The sequence below is a fragment of the Oncorhynchus tshawytscha genome, linkage group LG01 (assembly GCF_018296145.1).
Source record: "Oncorhynchus tshawytscha isolate Ot180627B linkage group LG01, Otsh_v2.0, whole genome shotgun sequence".
NCBI lineage: Eukaryota > Metazoa > Chordata > Actinopteri > Salmoniformes > Salmonidae > Oncorhynchus > Oncorhynchus tshawytscha.
The window spans coordinates 47,764,127-47,783,356 of NC_056429.1; the positions used below are offsets into that span (position 1 = coordinate 47,764,127).

The 19,230-nt window shown below is 42.1% G+C and overlaps 2 protein-coding genes across 2 annotated transcripts; both read right to left on the reverse strand.

Moving 5' to 3' along the window:
- Nucleotides 1-4,018: 4,018 nt before the first annotated feature.
- LOC112249075 (dual specificity protein phosphatase 3-like) lies at nt 4,019-5,513 on the reverse strand. The gene is made up of 2 exons (XM_024418754.2): nt 5,287-5,513; nt 4,019-4,761 (listed from the first exon to the last, which is right to left on the reverse strand). Exons 1-2 carry the CDS (start codon nt 5,507-5,509, stop codon nt 4,553-4,555), a joined length of 432 nt encoding a protein of 143 aa, XP_024274522.1. The 5' UTR covers nt 5,510-5,513; the 3' UTR covers nt 4,019-4,552.
- Nucleotides 5,514-15,249: 9,736 nt separating this feature from the next.
- Nucleotides 15,250-18,336, reverse strand: LOC112252255 (prolactin-2). Its single transcript, XM_024423342.2, has 5 exons — nt 18,225-18,336; nt 18,025-18,137; nt 16,833-16,940; nt 16,135-16,317; nt 15,250-15,964 (listed from the first exon to the last, which is right to left on the reverse strand). The coding sequence occupies exons 1-5, from the start codon at nt 18,262-18,264 to the stop codon at nt 15,776-15,778; spliced, it is 633 nt and encodes a 210-aa protein (XP_024279110.1). The 5' UTR covers nt 18,265-18,336; the 3' UTR covers nt 15,250-15,775.
- Nucleotides 18,337-19,230: the final 894 nt, after the last annotated feature.

Below are 19,230 nucleotides of genomic sequence, written 5' to 3' on the forward strand. Positions count from 1 at the left end.
AAGTCGCTTGGGGTATGTCTCTATCATTTTTGCACATTGAGAGACTGACATTTTTTCCCATTCCTCCTTGCAAAACAGCTCGAGCTCAGTGAGGTTGGATGGAGAGCATTTGTGAACAGCAGTTTTCAGTTCTTTCCACAGATTCTCGATTGGATTCAGGTCTGGACTTTGACTTGGCCATTCTAACACCTGGATATGTTTATTTTTGAACCATTCCATTGTAGATTTTGCTTTATGTTTTGGATCATTGTCTTGTTGGAAGACAAATCTCCGTCCCAGTCTCAGGTCTTTTGCAGACTCCATCAGGTTTTCTTCCAGAATGGTCCTGTATTTGGCTCCATCCATCTTCCCAACAATTTTAACCATCTTCCCTGTCCCTGCTGAAGAAAAGCAGGCCCACACCATGATGCTGCCACCACCATGTTTGACAGTGGGGATGGTGTGTACAGGGTGATGAGCTGTGTTGCTTTTACGCCAAACATAACGTTTTGCATTGTTGCCAAAAAGTTCCATTTTGGTTTCATCTGACCAGAGCACCTTCTTCCACATGTTTGGTGTGTCTCCCAGGTGGCTTGTGGCAAACTTTAAACAACACTTTTTATGGATATCTTTAAGAAATGGCTTTCTTCTTGCCACTCTTCCATAAGGCCAGATTTGTACAATATACGACTGATTGTTGTCCTATGGATAGAGTCTCCCACCTCAACTGTAGATCTCTGCAGTTCATCCAGAGTGATCGTGGGCCTCTTGGCTGCATCTCTGATCAGTCTTCTCCTTGTATGAGCTGAAAGTTTAGAGGGACGGCCAGGTCTTGGTAGATTTGCAGTGGTCTGATACTCCTTCCATTTCAATATTATCGCTTGCACAGTGCTCCTTGGGATGTTTAAAGCTTGGGAAATCTTTTTGTATCCAAATCCGGCTTTAAACTTTTTCACAACAGTATCTCGGACCTGCCTGGTGTGTTCCTTGTTCTTCATGATGCTCTCTGCGCTTTTAACGGACCTCTGAGACTATCTCAGTGCAGGTGCATTTATACGGAGACTTGATTACACACAGGTGGATTGTATTTATCATCATTAGTCATTTAGGTCAACATTGGATCATTCAGAGATCCTCACTGAACTTCTGGAGAGAGTTTGCTGCACTGAAAGTAAAGGGGCTGAATAATTTTGCACGCCCAATTTTTCAGTTTTTGATTTGTTAAAAAAGTTTGAAATATCCAATAAATGTCGTTCCACTTCATGATTGTCTCCCACTTGTTGTTGATTCTTCACAAAAAAATACAGTTTTATATCTTTATGTTTGAAGCCTGAAAAGTGGCAAAAGGTCGCAAAGTTCAAGGGGGCCGAATACTTTCGCAAGGCACTGTATTTCTAAGGGGTTTTAGGGTTAAGATTAGAATTGATGTTAGGAGCTAGGGTTAATTTTAGGGTAATACGTTAGGGTTGAGGTTAGGTTTTTGGGTTAGGGAAAATAGGATTTTGAATGGGACTGAATTGTGTGTCCGCACAAGGTTAGCTGTGCGTGTGTGTGCGCAAGTAGAAAAACATGTTGACTCACCCTACTTGTAGAGAACCACCAATGGCATCCTCCTCTCTTTCATGTTGGCGAAACGGCCTCAAAATTATCTATCACTCTTTCTGGCATACAGTACATAATAGTATTTTTTGTTGTCCTAGGCTACCTGGCTAAAATGCTTGCTCGCTATCCTAACTTCCATTCATGTGCAACGTTAGTAGTTAACATTAGCCTTCTACATCTAGCTACATATTGAACTTTCATCCTCTCAGGCCAGGGGCTCAACAATGTATGAATTAATGGTTGGATCAGAATTGCCGTTATAATCATTGGCCAGTATGGAGAATTAAGTAAAACCACAAGTCCAAATCCCTATCTCCATCCATGGCTATTTTAGGAAAGGGACTATTTCTGCTAGCTAGCCACTGAAGGACAACACAACGAGACGCAACAATTCACATTTTTCTGTCAATTACGTATGCTCTCAATGGGATTTGATTGCAGTGATGCAAAATACCAAGCTTATTTCCCTTGACACTTTTTTGTTGGTGCGCCATGACCATTCACCTGTGAACCTGCTCAGTTTAGCTCAACACTTATTGGCAAATGTTTTTATACTCTTTTTATCAAAGGAGGCTAAATGCTCGCTGTCTTCCCTTGCCTTCAATGCTATGGGTGGCAACAATGTCATACTTGTTTGGACCAGACAGCATCAGATAGATGGCCTACCTGTAGAGAGACAGTGGAGCTGTTTTGCTCGTATTCAGTGTCTCAGAGTAAGAGAGCTGATCTTGGATCAGTTCCCACTTTCAAGTAATAATTTGTATTATTCTTATCTAAAAGGCTAAACTGATCCTAGATCAGCAGTCCTACTCTGAGACGTTTTGTGAATACAGGCCATCCTACCCCATTCCTAACGGTATGCAGGCATTACAGGAATATCAGCAGAGCCAGCCCCAGACCAGTTGATACAGACAGAGAACACCAAATGTTGTCCAGCCTGATATATTGCTGCTCACATAAAGGTTATAATGGACTCAATCCCCCTGCTGGTCAATAGTAGAATCTCTACACAACTTTTTCAATAGTGTCAGTATACCTGGTATTCACTGAAGAAATACAATTAGAAAAAATAACGACAAAACTAAATAAGAAATACTATCTGTACTAGTGGTTTATTCTTTTAAAAAAACAGCTAAATAACAGTTTGGAAGACCCAGAGTTACCTCTGCTTCAGAGGATAAGTTCATTAGAGTTACCAGCCTCAGAAATTGCAGCCCAGATAAATGCTTCACAGAGTTCAAGTAACAGACACATCTCAACATCAACTGTTCAGAGGAGACTGTGTGAATCAGAAACCACTACTAAAGGACACCAATAATAAGAAGAGACTTGCTTGGGCCAAGAAACACTAGCAATGGACATTAGACCAGTGTAAATTTGCCCTTTTGGTCTGATGAGTCCAAATTTGAGAGTTTTGGTTCCAACTTCCGTGTCTTTGTGGGACGCAGAGTAGGTGACAGATGATCTCTGCATGTGTGGTTCCCACCGTGAAGCATGGAGGAGGAGGTGTGACACTGTCAGTGATTTATTTACAATTCAAGGCACACTTAACCAGCATGGCTACCACAGCATTCTGCAGCGATATGCCATACCATCTGGTTTGTGTTTAGTGGGACTATCATTTGTTTGACCCAACATACCTCCAGGCAATGACCCAACATACCTCCAGGCTGTGTAAGAGCTATTTGACCAAGAAGGAGAGTGATCTAGTGCTGCATCAAATGACCTGGCCTCCACAATCACCTGACCTCAACCCAATTGATATGGTTTGGGATGAGTTGGACCGCAGAGTGAAGAAAATGCAGCCAGCAAGTGCTCAGCATATGTGGGAACTCCTTCAAGACTGTTGGAAAAGCATTCCAGGTGAAGCTGGTTGAGAGAATGCCAAGAGTGTGCAAATCTGTCATCAAGGCAATTTATTTTTCCCCATATTAGGCAAAGGGTGGCTACTTTGAAAAATCTCAAAGATAAACTATATTTTTATTTGTTTAACACTTTTTTTGGTTACTATGATTTTATATTTGTTATTTCATAGTTTTGATCTCTTCACTAGTATTCTACAATGTAGAAAATAGAACATATAAAGAAAAAGCCTTGAATGAGTAGGTGAGTCCAAACTTTTGACTGGTTAACCATATCAATAGGTTAACCATATCAATACTACATAAATCTCTACTAACTAAAAAGTAATCGAATATACTTTCGAATATACGTTAATTTGGTGTGTCACATGATCTGTGTTACCAGCAGTGGGAAGATGTGAAATAATATTATAGACAGATGGGATTGGGAGGACTGCATGTCATACAAACGATTGGTCAGGGGCCTTAGTTTAGTCCTCATGGCGTGTGTGTGTGTGTGTGTAAGAATATACCATGATCTCAGTTAGACTGTAGGCCATATGTAAATCATGATAGTTTCTCATAAATGTGCAAAAAAAACATGCTACAGCAAAATGAGAACTATTTCTTATTTAGACACTCAAATGGAGCAGGAGGAAAAGTAAACCTGATAACATAACCATTCAATGGTTCTCTAGAAATCACCTTGACGAGTAGATGCAAGCTCCACAGCACAGAGGCTAGAAAAGACTGGCAGTGTGAAGGAAGGAAGGAAGGAATTGGATGGAGAGACAGAGGGGTAGTTGTAGGGATTGTTCCTGAGTGTGAGGGTTCCTCCCTGATTCAGAGGGGTTGGGTTAAATGCGGAATACACATTTCAGTTGATGCATTCAGTTTTACAACTGACTATGTATTCCCTTTCACTTGAATACAGTGTCTTTCTGAATTTAAATCAAAGGACAAGCCATGCTTGAGCCAGCCTACAAGTCAAGGATGGCAGTCAGTGAATGTGCGTATCTGTGTACATTTACAGGTACATACTTTCCAGGTGTCCTGAATACCTACACTCTTTCACGTGTCTGTGTATCTGTACATACTTGTAAGGTACGAGTACAAAGGAAAGAAAACCGTCATTGGTTCCAGAACTTTCCTTCGGCCGCCAGAGATTCGTTGAGGCGACACAGCTGGCGCAGGAAGCCATCGTTAGGGCCAATCTCTCTCTTCTGTCGTACCATGGACAGGGCGGACCGAATGTCCATCCTGTGGCGCAGCATCAGGTAGGCGATGACCAGTGTTGGGGAGCGGCTGTAGCCCTCTCTGCAGTGAACGTATACTTTACCTGAGGGACATGGAGAAGGGTTTTAGGTCAGAGAGAACGGGACACAATATTGCAACAAATAAGGATAAAATATTACATAAAATACTGGGATAAAATGTTGCGTCAATGTATTTCATTTAATATTTCTAAATTGAGACAATTCTGCATTTGAATTCAACTCAAATTTCCAGTTTCTACATGCACGATGCCAAAAATCTATTAAAATAGAATTGATTCTTCTGAAGTCAACTCTGCATCCATCCCTGGTGTGACTGTGTTGAAACTGAGTCATCCCATGAGACCACAGAAGACCATTTTCATAATCTTAGCGCAATGAGGTCATGTACTGTAATGTATTATATTCCACTGATCTCATGCAGAGGCTCACACCAAAACAATTAACTGTTACCTTACTCTTCGCATATTTGTTTTGCCTTAAAAGAAAAAGAGGTGGCTAACTATTGCTCTAAGTGTTTTGCTCCGTCGGCCTGCACCTCTCTAACTCAGGTGTGCATTTTCCCTTGTCTCAGAAAGGTTTTATCTTACCCTTCCCATCATTGTGTGCCAAGGCCTTCTCGATGAAGTTCGCCCCCTCCTCGAAGTAGATGCTGAGGTCAAAGTGGTCTGTGTCACTGGCGCCCATGCCGTGGTATGTGATGCCTGTGCCAGCGTAGAACTCCGCGTTGGTGTTAACGTGCATGAAGGAGTTGCCTTCCGCTGCATTCAGAATGTGGGTGATGCCTAGCTTCTTCAGACGCATCGTGTTCATGGCCACAATACTAAAAAACAAAGTGCTGTAGGTGTCATAACCATTACAAACCTAGAGTGGTACTATATACAGGCATATACAATGCCTTCAGAATGTATTCATACCCCTTGACTTATTTCACATTTTGTTGTTACATCCTGAATTCAAAATGGCTTAAATATTTTTTTTCACCCTTCTATACAGAATACCCCATAATGACAAAGTGAAAACATGATTCTAAATGTTTGCTAATTTATTTTAAATGAAATACAGAAATATCTAATTTACATAAGTATGCACCTGAGTCAACACTTTGTAGATCACCCTTGGCAACCATTACAGCTGTGAGTCTTTCTGGATAAGTCTCTAAGAACTTTCCACACCTGGATTGTGCAACATTTGCCCATTTTATTATTTTTGTAATTCTTCAAACTCTGACAAATTGGTTGTTGATCATTGCTAGACAACCATTTTCAGGTCTTACCATAGATTTTCAAGTAGATTTAAGTCAAAATTCAACTCGCCCACTCTGGAACATCCACTGTCTTCTTGGTAAGCAAGTCCAGTGAAGATTTGGCCTTGTGTTTTATGTTGTTGTCCTGCTGAAAGGTGAATTAATATTCCAGTGTCTGGTGGAAAGCAGACTGAACCAGCTTTTCCTCTAGGATTTTGCCTGTACTTAGGTCCGTTCCGTTTCTTGTTATCCTGAAAAATTCCTTAATGATTACAAGCATACCCATGACATGATGCAGCCACCACTATGCTTCAAAATATGGAGAGTGGTACTCAGTAATGTGTTGTATTAGATTTGCCCCAAACATAACAATTTTGTATTCAATTTTGTATTCAAAATGTGTATTCATTTAATTGCTTTGTCACTTTTTTTGCAGTGTTACTTTAGTGCCTTGTTGCAAACAGGATGCATGTTTTAGAATATTTTTATTCTGTACAGGCTTCCTTATTTTCACTCTGTCAATTAGGTTAGTATTGTGGAGTGACTAAAAAGTTGTTGATGCATCTTCAGTTTTCTATCACAGACATTGAACTGTTTTATCATTGGCCTCAAGGTGAAATCCCTGAGCAGTTTCCTTCCTCCCCGGCAACTAAGTTAGGAAGGACACCTGTATTTTTCTAGTGACTGGGTGTATTAATACACCATCCAAAGTGTAATTAATAACTTCACCATGCTCAAGGGAATATTATTCAATGTTCTTTTTTAATTTACCCATCCTCCATCAACCTTCTTTGCAAGGCATTGGAAAATCTCCCTGGTCTTTTTGGTTGAATCTGTGTTTGAAATTCACTGCCCCGACTGAGATACATTACAGATAATTGTGTGTGGGTTACAGAGATTAAGTACTACTTCAAAAATGATGCTAAACACTATATTATTGCACACAGAGTGAGTCTATACAATTTATGTTATTACTTATTTCAGCTTTTCAGTTCTTTATTAAATTGTATCCTTTTTTTCAAAAAACATAATTCCTCTTTGATATTATGGGTTATTGTGTGAATTATAGTGACCAAAAATCTAAATTGAATCTATTTTAAAAAATCACACAAAATAACATAAAATATGTAAATGTCAGGGGAAGGAATACTTTCTTAAGGCATTGTACATGTGTAGTGGTATAAAGTTGTACAGGGGTGTGTTATTAGCTGTGCCATTACCAGTGCCCATTTTAGCGTGTAAATCTTGGTGGGGCAAACTTTAAAAAAATAAGAATTTTGGTGCATGCCAGAAAAGGTGACAAACGGTACCCTCAAACCCTCAAAGGCCTTCATAAAGCCCAAGAGAAAATGTTTATTTTCAGCAACATGGAGTGAATCCGTACCACCGCTACACCTGGCTATCAGCGGAGCCTTGTCTGGCAGCAAAACAGTTAATTCAGCCACATTTACTGCCTTTAAAAAAACATAGCTGATATGGCTAACATACAGTGCCTTGCGAAAGTATTCGGCCCCCTTGAACTTTCGACCTTTTGCCACAAGTGGGACACAATCATGAAGTGGAACGACATTTATTGGATATTTCAAACTTTTTTAACAAATCAAAAACTGAAAAATTGGGCGTGCAAAATTATTCAGCCCCCTTAAGTTAATACTTTGTAGCGTCACCTTTTGCTGCGATTACAGCTGTAAGTCACTTGGGGTATGTCTCTATCAGTTTTGCACATCGAGAGACTGAAATTTTTTCCCATTCCTCCTAGCAAAACAGCTCGAGCTCAGTGAGGTTGGATGGAGAGCATTTGTGAACAGCAGTTTTCAGTTCTTTCCACAGATTCTCGATTGGATTCAGGTCTGGACTTTGACTTGGCCATTCTAACACCTGGATATGTTTATTTTTGAACCATTCCATTGTAGATTTTGCTTTATGTTTTGGATCATTGTCTTGTTGGAAGACAAATCTCCGTCCCAGTCTCATGTCTTTTGCAGACTCCATCAGGTTTTCTTCCAGAATGGTCCTGTATTTGGCTCCATCCATCTTCCCATCAATTTTAACCATCTTCCCTGTCCCTGCTGAAGAAAAGCAGGCCCAAACCATGATGCTGCCACCACCATGTTTGACAGTGGGGATGGTGTGTTCAGGGTGATGAGCTGTGTTGCTTTTACGCCAAACATAACGTTTTGCATTGTTGCCAAAAAGTTCCATTTTGGTTTCATCTGACCAGAGCACCTTCTTCCACATGTTTGGTGTGTCTCCCAGGTGGCTTGTGGCAAACTTTAAACAACACTTTTTATGGATATCTTTAAGAAATGGCTTTCCTCTTGCCACTCTTCCATAAAGGCCAGATTTGTGCAATATACGACTGATTGTTGTCCTATGGACAGAGTCTCCCACCTCAGCTGTAGATCTCTGCAGTTCATCCAGAGTGATCATGGGCCTCTTGGCTGCATCTCTGATCAGTCTTCTCCTTGTATGAGCTGAAAGTTTAGAGGGACGGCCAGGTCTTGGTAGATTTGCAGTGGTCTGATACTCCTTCCATTTCAATATTATCGCTTGCACAGTGCTCCTTGGGATGTTTAAAGCTTGGGAAATCTTTTTGTATCCAAATCCGGCTTTAAACTTCTTCACAACAGTATCTCGGACCTGCCTGGTGTGTTCCTTGTTCTTCATGATGCTCTCTGCGCTTTTAACGGACCTCTGAGACTATCACAGTGCAGGTGCATTTATACGGAGACTTGATTACACACAGGTGGATTGTATTTATCATCATTAGTCATTTAGGTCAACATTGGATCATTCAGAGATCCTCACTGAACTTCTGGAGAGAGTTTGCTGCACTGAAAGTAAGGGGCTGAATAATTTTGCACACCCAATTTTTCAGTTTTTGATTTGTTAAAAAAGTTTGAAATATCCAATAAATGTCGTTCCACTTCATGATTGTGTCCCACTTGTTGTTGATTCTTCACAAAAAAATACAGTTTTATATCTTTATGTTTGAAGCCTGAAATGTGGCAAAAGGTCGCAAAGTTCAAGGGGGCCGAATACTTTCGCAAGGCACTGTATGTTAGCCATATCAGAGAAATGTGGTGTCTACTGACAAATGTGGTGTCTATTGACAATTGAGATGTACAAACTATGGCAGAAGGGGATGGCGAGCAGGTAAGAGGCAGTCTGTAATTTTGATTAAGACATTAATGAGCGAGCTAGGACAGATGTTGTTAATAACTATTTGTTCAGCACTTTTGAAATGTACAGCGACAGAATTCAGAACATAGGCTGTTCATACAGTATTCTCCCTGTACACCAAGTCAGAACCATAGGACAAATAAAGGGGGCATATAAGCAGACAATGAAAGCTCTTACAATATTTGATGATTACATTTCTCTAGAACAGGCTATAGGCTTCATGTGCACCACCAACAGCTAACAGCTTACTACACAACATACACTTAACATTACTTTCTTAGCTACAGTATACATATACAGTATACATATCTCCCTGGCATATTACATCATTTATGCAGCAGCACACAAGACCATTTTGGATCACGTTGTTGTGCTGGGCTCACTTGAAGAAGAAGGTGGCGCAATGGTCTTTCATGGGAACATTTTGTCATCAAACTTTGTTATCAAAATCTTTCATTCTCTGGATTTATGGTGCTTTATGGTGCTTTGCAAGGTCAGATCATAATGTCATTGATCTTCAGGTCCGAGCTCTAAAATGAGGCCAGAGTTCCCGAATGGAATTCCGAGTTGGATGACTGTTCAAAACGTATTTTCCCAGTCTGAGTTTTCTTTTTTTCCCCAGAGTTCCCAGTTGTCTTGAACTCACTGAAGTCTGTGATTTCCAAGTTCCGAGTTTCCAGCTGTTTTGAACGCGGCAAAAGTCAGTGTTGGATTGACAGCATGGCCAATGTTGAATGTTTATATTTTTAAGCTTGGAAAAGAGACCCTTAAACCCAGACTTGGACCACACACCCACTCCACTGAATAGCAGGCTAGTGATTGCTCAGCAGGCTAGTTTGCAGTTAGCTTCCTTCCAAAACACTCATTGTTGAATTTGCAATTTCTAAACTCAGCAAAAAAAGAAACGTCCTCTCACTGTCAACTGCATTTATTTTCAGCAAACTTAACAAGTTTAAATATTTGTATGAACATAAGATTCAACGACTGAGACATAAACTGAACAAGTTCCACAGACCTGTGACTAACAGAAATGGAATAATGTGTCCCTGAACAAAGGGAGGTCAAAATCAAAAGTAACAATCAGTACTGGTGTGGCCACCAGCTGCATTAAGTACTGCAGTGCATATCTTCCTCATGGACTGCACCAGATTTGCCAGTTCTTGCTGTGAGATGTTACCCGCTCTTACACCAAGACACCTGCAAGTTCCCAGACATTTCAGGGGGGAATGGCCCTAGCCCTCACCCTTCCATCCAACAGGTCCAAGACGTGCTCAATATAATTGAATTCTGGGCTCTTCGCTGGCCATGGCAAACACTGGCAAACACTGACATTCCTGAAATCACGCACAGAATGAGCCGTATGGCTGGTGGTATTGTCATGCTGGAGGGTCATGTCAGGATGAGCCTGCAGGAAGGGTACCACATGAGGGAGGAGGATGTCTTCCCTATAACGCACAGCGTTGAGACGGCCTGCAATGACAACAAGCTCAGTCCGATGATGCTGTGACACAACGCCCCAGACCATGACGGACCCTCCACCTCCAAATCGATCCTGCTCCAGAGTACAGGCCTCGGTGTAACGCTCATTCCTTCAACGATAAACGCGAATCCGATCATCACCCCTGGTGAGACAAAACCGCGACTCGTCAGTGAAGAGCACTTTTATCCAGTCCTGTCTGGTCCAGCGAAGGTGGGTTTGTGCCAATAGGCGACGTTGTTGCCGGTGATAACGCAAATAACATTTCAGTCAGGGACATCACTCGCTTTGAGACCTTGAAGTAGTTGTTCCCCTTGCTCTGCAAGGGCCGCAGCTTTTGTGGAGCGATGGGTATCGATGCTTCGAGCGTGGCTGTTGTTGATGTGTGCAGAGGGTCGAGCCCAGGTAGGCGTGAGGTGAGGGACGGAAGCTATACTGTTACATACAGTGGGGCAAAAAAGTATTTAGTCAGCCACCAATTATGCAAGTTCTCCCACTTAAAAAAGATGAGAGAGGTCTGTCATTTTCATCATAGGTACATTTCAACTATGACAGACAAAATTAGAAGAAAAAAAATCCAGAAAATCACATTGTAGGATTTTTTATGAATTTATTTGCAAATTATAGTGGAAAACAAGTATTTGGTCACCTACAAACAAGCAAGATTTCTGGCTCTCACAGACCTGTAACTTCTTCTTTAAGAGGCTCCTCTGTCCTCCACTCGTTATCTGTATTAATGGCACCTGTTTGAACTTGTTATCAGTATAAAAGACACCTGTCCACAACCTCAAACAGTCACACTCCAAACTCCACTATGGTCAAGACTAAAGAGCTGTCAAAGGACACCAGAAACAAAATTGTAGACCTGCACCAGGCTGGGAAAACTGAATCTGCAATAGTTAAGCAGCTTGGTTTGAAGAAATCAACTGTGGGAGCAATTATTATGAAATGGAAGACATACAAGACCACTGATAATCTCCCTTGATCTGGGGCTCCACGCAAGATCTCACCCAGTGGGGTCAGAATGATCACAAGAACGGTGAGCAAAAATCCCAGAACCACACGTGGGGACCTAGTGAATGACCTGCAGAGAGCTGGGACCAAAGTAACAAAGGAGGACAAAGAATGCTGAGTTGCATCCAAAGAACACCATACCTACTGTGAAGCATGGGGGTGGAAACATCATGCTTTTGGGCTGTTTTTCTGCAAAGGGACCAGGACGACTGATCCGTGTAAAGGAAAGAATGAATGAAGAAGAATGAAACCCATGTATCGTGAGATTTTGAGTGAAAACCATCAGCTTCCATCAGCAAGGGCATTGAAGATGAAACGTGGCTGGGTCTTTCAGCATGACAATGATCCCAAACACACCGCCCGGGCAACGAAGGAGTGGCTTCGTAAGAAGCATTTCAAGGTCCTGGAGTGGCCTAGCCAGTCTCCAGATCTCAACCCCATAGAAAATCTTTGGAGGGAGTTGAAAGTCCGTGTTGCCCAGCAACAGCCCCAAAACATCACTGCTCTAGAGGAGATCTGCATGGAGGAATGGGCCAAAACACCAGCAACAGTGTGTGAAAACCTTGTGAAGACTTACAGAAAACGTTTGACCTCTGACATTGCCAACAAAGGGTATATAACAAAGTATTGAGATAAACTTTTGTTATTGACCAAATACTTATTTTCCACCATAATTTGCAAATAAATTCATAAAAAATCCTACAATGTGATTTTCTGGATTTTTTTTCTCATTTTGTCTGTCATAGTTGAAGTGTACCTATGATGAAAATTACAGGCCTCTCTCATCTTTTTAAGTGGGAGAACTTACACAATTGGTGGCTGACTAAATACTTTTTTGCCCCACTGTAATCAGTTTTGTTTCAGTATGGCTTTTGTCAATAAATGTTTAATTTAAAAATCAGGATGATAAAAGCAAACAAATAAAATGAAAAGTTATTTTCACATCATAGGCTGCTGTAGTCCTATTGGCTATCAGATGTAACTACACTGAGTGTACAAAACCCATGTATGTTTACTCCAATGCTTCCCACTGTGGTGTCAAGTTGGCTATGCAGTATGTCATTTGGGGTGGCAGGGTAGCCTAGTGGTTAGAGCGTTGGACTAGTAACCGAAAGGTTGCAAGTTCAAATCCCCGAGCTGACAAGGTACAAATCTGTCGTTCTGCCACTGAACAGGCAGTTAACCCACTGTTCCTAGGCCGTCATTGAAAATAAGAATTTGTTCTTAACTGACTTGCCTAGTAAAATAAAATTTGGGTGGTGGATCATTCTTGATACACACGGGAAACTGTCAAGCGTGAAAAACCCAGCAGCGTTGCAGTTCTTGACACACAAACCACAAACCTGGCACCTACCACCATTACCCGTTCAAAGGTAACTCAATCTTTTGTCTTGCCCATTCACCCTCTGAATGGAACATATCATTGTCTCAATTGTCTCGAGGCTTAAAAATCATTATTTTTGGATTTAACAAGTGACATCAATAAGGGATCATAGCCTTCATCTGGATTAACCTGGTCAGTCTATGTCATGGAAAGAGCAGGTGTTCCTAATGTTTTGTACAATCAGTGTATATGACTGAGGCCAGTGGATGCACTTAGACTATACTCCATTTTAATATCATAATACTGCTACCTCATATTTAGCTTCAGATAAGTGTGCCAAGACCAAAGTTGATCGAATAGCCTTATACCTGTCTATAAAGTTTAGAATGAACATTTCATTGACACATTAACTCAAGCAAATGAAACTCACGCATTTCCAACATATATCCTGGGGAACACCTCGTCGACATGGTGTGTTGGCATGCTGTAGTAACCGTCAACGTTGGCACACAGATCATTGAGCTGCTGCACTGACACTTCATAGTCTGACATGTCAACTCGCAATGACACGGTAGGCTGCTTGGTTGCGCTCTGATTTTGCTTCATCCCCTTCTTGACTAGAGCAGAGCTGTTAAATATGTTGAGCAGGTGTCGGTTTACAGAGCGACCAGGAGAGGAGTCAGGTTTTCACCCGGCTGTTGCATTGCTCTCACGGAGAGAGCCTCTGAGGGTCTGTGTGTTTTGAAAGTCTGCTTGCGCATGGCCCTCTCTCTCTCTCTCTATATATATATATATATATCTATATCTTTATATATATATATATATAGACTGACCATATATATATATATATATATATATATATGGTCAGTCTATGTCATATAAATATATATATCTATATATATGTATACATACATACACTGCTCAAAAAAATAAAGTGAACACTAAAATAACACACCCTAGATCTGAATGAATGAAATATTCTTATTAAATACTTTTTTCTTACAGTTGAATGTGCTGAAAAAAAATTCACAAAAAAATTATCAATGGAAATCAAATTATCAACCCATGGAGGTCTGGATTTGGCGTCACACTCAAAATTTAAGTGGAAAACCACACTACAGGCTGATCCAACATTGATGTAATGTCCTTAAAACAAGTCAAAATGAGGCTCAGTAGTGTGTGTGGCCTCCACGTGCCTGTATGACCTCCCTACAACGCCTGGGCATGTTCCTGATGAAGTGGTGGATGGTCTCCTGAGGGATCTCCTCCCAGACCTGTATTAAAGCATCCACCAACTCCTGGACAGTCTGTGGTGCAACGTGGCGTGGAGCGAGACATGATGTCCCAGATGTGCTCAATTGGATTCAGGTCTGGGGAACGGGCGGGCCAGTCCATAGCATCAATGCCTTCCTCTTGCAGGAACTGCAGACACACTCCAGCCACATGAGGTCTAGCATTGTCTTGTATTAGGAGGAACCCAGGGCCAACCGCACCAGCATATGGTGCAAGGGGTTTGAGGATCTCATCTCGGTACCTAATTGGCAGTCAGGCTACCTCTGGCGAGTACATGGAGGGCTGTGCGGCCCCCCAAAGAAATGCCACCCCACACCATGACTGACCCACCGCCAAACCGGTCATGCTGGAGGATGTTGCAGGCAGCAGAACGTTCTCCACGGCGTCTCCAGACTCTGTCACGTCTGTCACGTGCTCAGTGTGAACCTGCTTTCATCTGTGAAGAGCACAGGGCGCCAGTGGCGAATATGCCAATCTTGGTGTTCTCTTGCAAATGCCAAACGTCCTGCACGGTGTTGGGCTGTAAAGCACAACCCCCACCTGTGGACGTCGGGCCCTCATACCACCCTCATGGAGTCTGTTTCTGACCGTTTGAGCAGACACATGCACATTTGTGGCCTGCTGGAGGTACTTTTGCAGGGCTCTGGCAGTGCTCCTCCTGCTCCTCCTTGCACAAAGGCGGAGGTAGCGGTCCTGCTGCTGGGTTGTTGCCCTCCTACGGCCTCCTCCACATCTCCTGATGTACTGGCCTGTTTCCTGGTAGCGCCTCCATGCTCTGGACACTACGCTGACAGACACAGCAAACCTTCTTGCCACAGCTCGCATTGATGTGCCATCCTGGATGAGCTGCCCTACCTGAGCCACTTGTGTGGGTTGTAGACTCCGTCTCATGCTACCACTAGAGTGAAAGCACCGCCAGCATTCAAAAGTGACCAAAACATCAGCCAGGAAGCATAGGAACTGAGAAGTGGTCTGTTTTCACATTTTAAAGTGATCTACTGGTTGGACTGCAAGTATTCATGTTTTATAATGCAAAAAAGATTTTATTTTGTATTTAGTGAAACAGTACATTGTGTAGAGTATAAGTGACTTGAGAAATCGTATTCTAATGTTCAAATGTTATCATGATGGTCATTGGTCAACTATCAACATAGACCTCTGTATCTACTAAGAATGACTTGGAGGAATGCTTTGTGTTATCCAAATAAATCATTGAAGATGATTATTCAATGATTATAAGTGCCAATATTAGGTTGAATATTGTTGATGAAATACATTACAGAACATAAACAATAATAAAACCTCTTGAGTTGTATATTACACTGGTAAAATGTGGTTCAGATGACAGGTGTTGAATTTAATGTATAGTCTATGAATAGTCTACAGGTAATGTTGATGACAGAGAGCATTAGTCATGATGTCACAAAATCTAACTTAATAACAACCAATCCCCTGAATTCTCCTTCAAACGGCTACCCCGTTTTGGCTCTGTATCAGTTTGAAAATAGAACAATCCCGAACCAAAATGTCTGACATTTTCTCCTAACATGTTTCTGGTCGCATTTTGGTAGCCCGGCATCGAAGGACCTTGAGGAAACTGTCGATTTTGTGGGAGTCCCTGCGGAAGCAGGACATAAGGAAGTGGAAGTTGATGAGGCGGGAGGTCTTGTCATTGCCGAGGTCTCCACCCTTGAAGGGGATTAAAGAAATGTACTGGGAGGAGGGGCCCATCTATAGAGAGAGAGAGACATTTTTTTTTTTTAAAGCAGAAGATAGTGCAAAAAGGTTGTCACCTTGAACACAGTGTTCAATTGTTGAACTAAAACCACTAGTACATGTACAGTCTGGAATGCTTTCACATGAAAACACACACACACAGATAAACAGCATCAGTGACCCACCTTGTTGACCAGTATGTCCAGTCCGTCTCCTAGGCTCTTGGAGTAGTCCTGCAGTTCCCTGATCTTACTGCTGATGTCACCATTGGAGGGGTGTGGCAGAGTGGGCGCCTCAGAGGAGAGCAGCAGCAGGGGATCATTCCAGGCCAGCAGGAGGGAGCGAGCCAGGGAGATCAGCTCATTCTCCTGAGGAACACAATGGGTAAAGTCATGAAGGAAAGGTCAATCGAATGCTCCTGCTGTTTTACTGAGTGCAACGCTCCGACCCAAAGGTCTTAATCAGGCTTGACGTAAGGGGAGTAGGAGTAGGGATTGGGGGTTTAGTCAAGGAACTCTTGTGCAGGTTGTTAAATGCACTGCTTTTTTAGAACGGGGTAAATACTAACGTGTGTATATATACCACAGGGAGGAGACAAACCCAGAGAGAGAGGAGAGGAATGGTACATCTGAGTTAGGAGGCTTCCTCTCCTTGTCTTCTTTCCTTCATCTCCAAGACTCCACTAATCTAAGACTGCTGGATGCAAATTGCTCACAGCTCTCCAATCCTCTCCGATCTGTGCCTAAGGGCTAGAGGTTGTTGCAGGACAGGGCTGTAGATTTGATCAATGAAGTGCTCACGCAGGTAGACTGGGAAAAGAGAGAAGGGGGAGAGAGTATAACTAATAGAGAGATGAGTGAGGAGAGCACAGAGCTTTACTGACCGATACTCTAAGCGCTTGCTCCTTGTCCTTGGGTATCTGGAGTGAGGAGGTGTGACACATAGATGGACGTGGCATCATCACTCGTCCCATTGGTGGGAAGTGAGAGTCCTGAGAGAGAAAGAGAGGTGGAACAGCACAAAAGCGGTTATAATAAGGTTAACTCAAATAGAACATACTCTGACACATAATACTCTGAACATATTCATTAAATGAACAATACATACATCTTGATCACAAACAGACCAGGTATACACACAGATACACATACACACACAGACCAACGTACACATGCATGGTTGTCCTATGGTTATTAACCATCCTACAACTTTCTGGGAATGGTACAGGATAGTTGTTTGGCTTTGGAACATTCTCAGCACATTTATGGAACAGAAAGTCTCCTAAAAGTTCCAACGTGGTTACATTTAATAAAACTTTTTGTAATGTTCTATCATTCTTCAACTGGTTTGGCATTGAGAATATTCTCAAATAGTTCAGAGAACGTTAATTTCAGTTCTTCAGCATAACGTTTCCTACAGGTTTCCTCAGGGTTCTATTTAAAATCATGTTCAGGTGGGTTGGCCGCGTGCACTAATGAGTGCTTGTTTCCTTTAGAAATGGATTCTGTTTGAATAGACAAAAATTAACAGCTTTTGTATGTGTAAAAAAAAACATGGCATATTAGCTCCATCCTGGTGGCGCAGTGGACTAATTCCATGGATAGAGGACTGAAGAGTATAGGTTTGAACCGCACTGATGCCATAAATAAAAATTGTTGCATGATGAATGCCAAAGGAAATGGATTTCCATGTGTCCCATCTGTGCTTAAGAGTTCAAAAAAGTTTACCCAAAATAATCTGAAAGTGTTAATGAAATATTCAGTGAAAGTTAAGGAAGTTATTCAAAAACCTCCAAATAACATATCATTTCCATTCTTAGAGCTTTAATAAAACCTCCCAGGAAAACTTTCAATAAACCAGAGTAAAATATTCTCAGAACCTCCCTGCAAACTAAAGATAAACATTCCCAGAACAGGCAACATTTTCACTTCTGTTCTCAGAACGTTTAAAAAACGCTCAGTTTTACCAATCAGAAAACGCATGGCTTCGTTCCCACAACCAATGTGAAACCAAAAACAGACATTCCCACAACTTCCAAGCAACCAAATGTGCTAGCTGGGATGGTTGTTACTGACCAGGTCCTTGTTGAGGGAAGTGCTGAGTGAGTGAAGCTTGTCTGATCGCTGGGAAGCTCTCTCCATTAGGTCACTAAGGCCAATGGCATGACAGGACACAACTAGACATAGAACTAGAGGTGAGAGAGAGAGAGGTTTGGCTTTTTTTGCCTCCATCAATAACTCTCACACACAGACTAAACACACACGTTTCATCTCACCTGCTAAGTGGAGTTTGGTACCCTGGGATCGGCGAGCCATCTTTCTTTCTTTTCTCTTCTCTCCTTATCTTCTTGTCCTTCCTCTCCTGCTTTTTGGCTGTCGTTCCTTTTCGTCCCCCTTATATAGTGCCCTTGTCTTTTTAATTTGTGAATGCATAAGTCTGGTGACTGTACGTATTGTTCAGAACTAGTTTTCTCCTGATCACTAATGAGAAACATTTGGGGTGTCTGTCCCTTAGGTATGTACTCATCAATACCCATGGTATTTTTTAAGGTGAGATAGTGAGGTGGACAAAAGCTGTTGGAAAAAAAGAGAGAGGGGCTGGGGGTTGGTTGAAGGGCAATTAGATTCCATTAATATGATTTTTAAATGAAATCATTTATTCGTCCTACAAGGTGGGATCTACAGTACACTATGGAAGTTTAGTTACTAATCGTTTCTGTCAAAAATTCTGTACAGCCTCTCTGTCATTTGTTATTCCCAGATTTGAGCGAACACCATGTCTTGTCTTTTTCCTGTTGTTAGATGTTTATTTGATAGTGTTGTTAGCTCCTTCTTCCCTTTAGTTTGGCCACTGTGACCAATGTTCACATGACCAATTTGCTAAATGACCATCTTTCTTATCATACCATTATTACACTGTACCATTCTCTCTCACTTAATCCACTTTCAATGGGGTTCCCGAGTGGCGTAGCGTTCTAAACACTGCATCGCAGTGTTTGAGGTGTCACTCCAGACCCGGGTTTGATCCCAAGCTGTATCACAACCGGTCGTGACCGGGAGTCCTATAGGGCTGCATCGCAGTGTTTGAGGTGTCACTACAGACCCGGGTTTGATCCCAAGCTGTATCACAACCGGTCGTGACCGGGAGTCCTATAGGGCGGCGCACAATTGTCCAAGCGGCGTCCGGGTTAGGGGAGGGTTTGGCCAGGGCGGCTTTACTTGGCTAATTGCGCTCTAGCGACTTCTTGTGGCGGGCTGGGCGCCTGCAGGCTGACTTTGAAC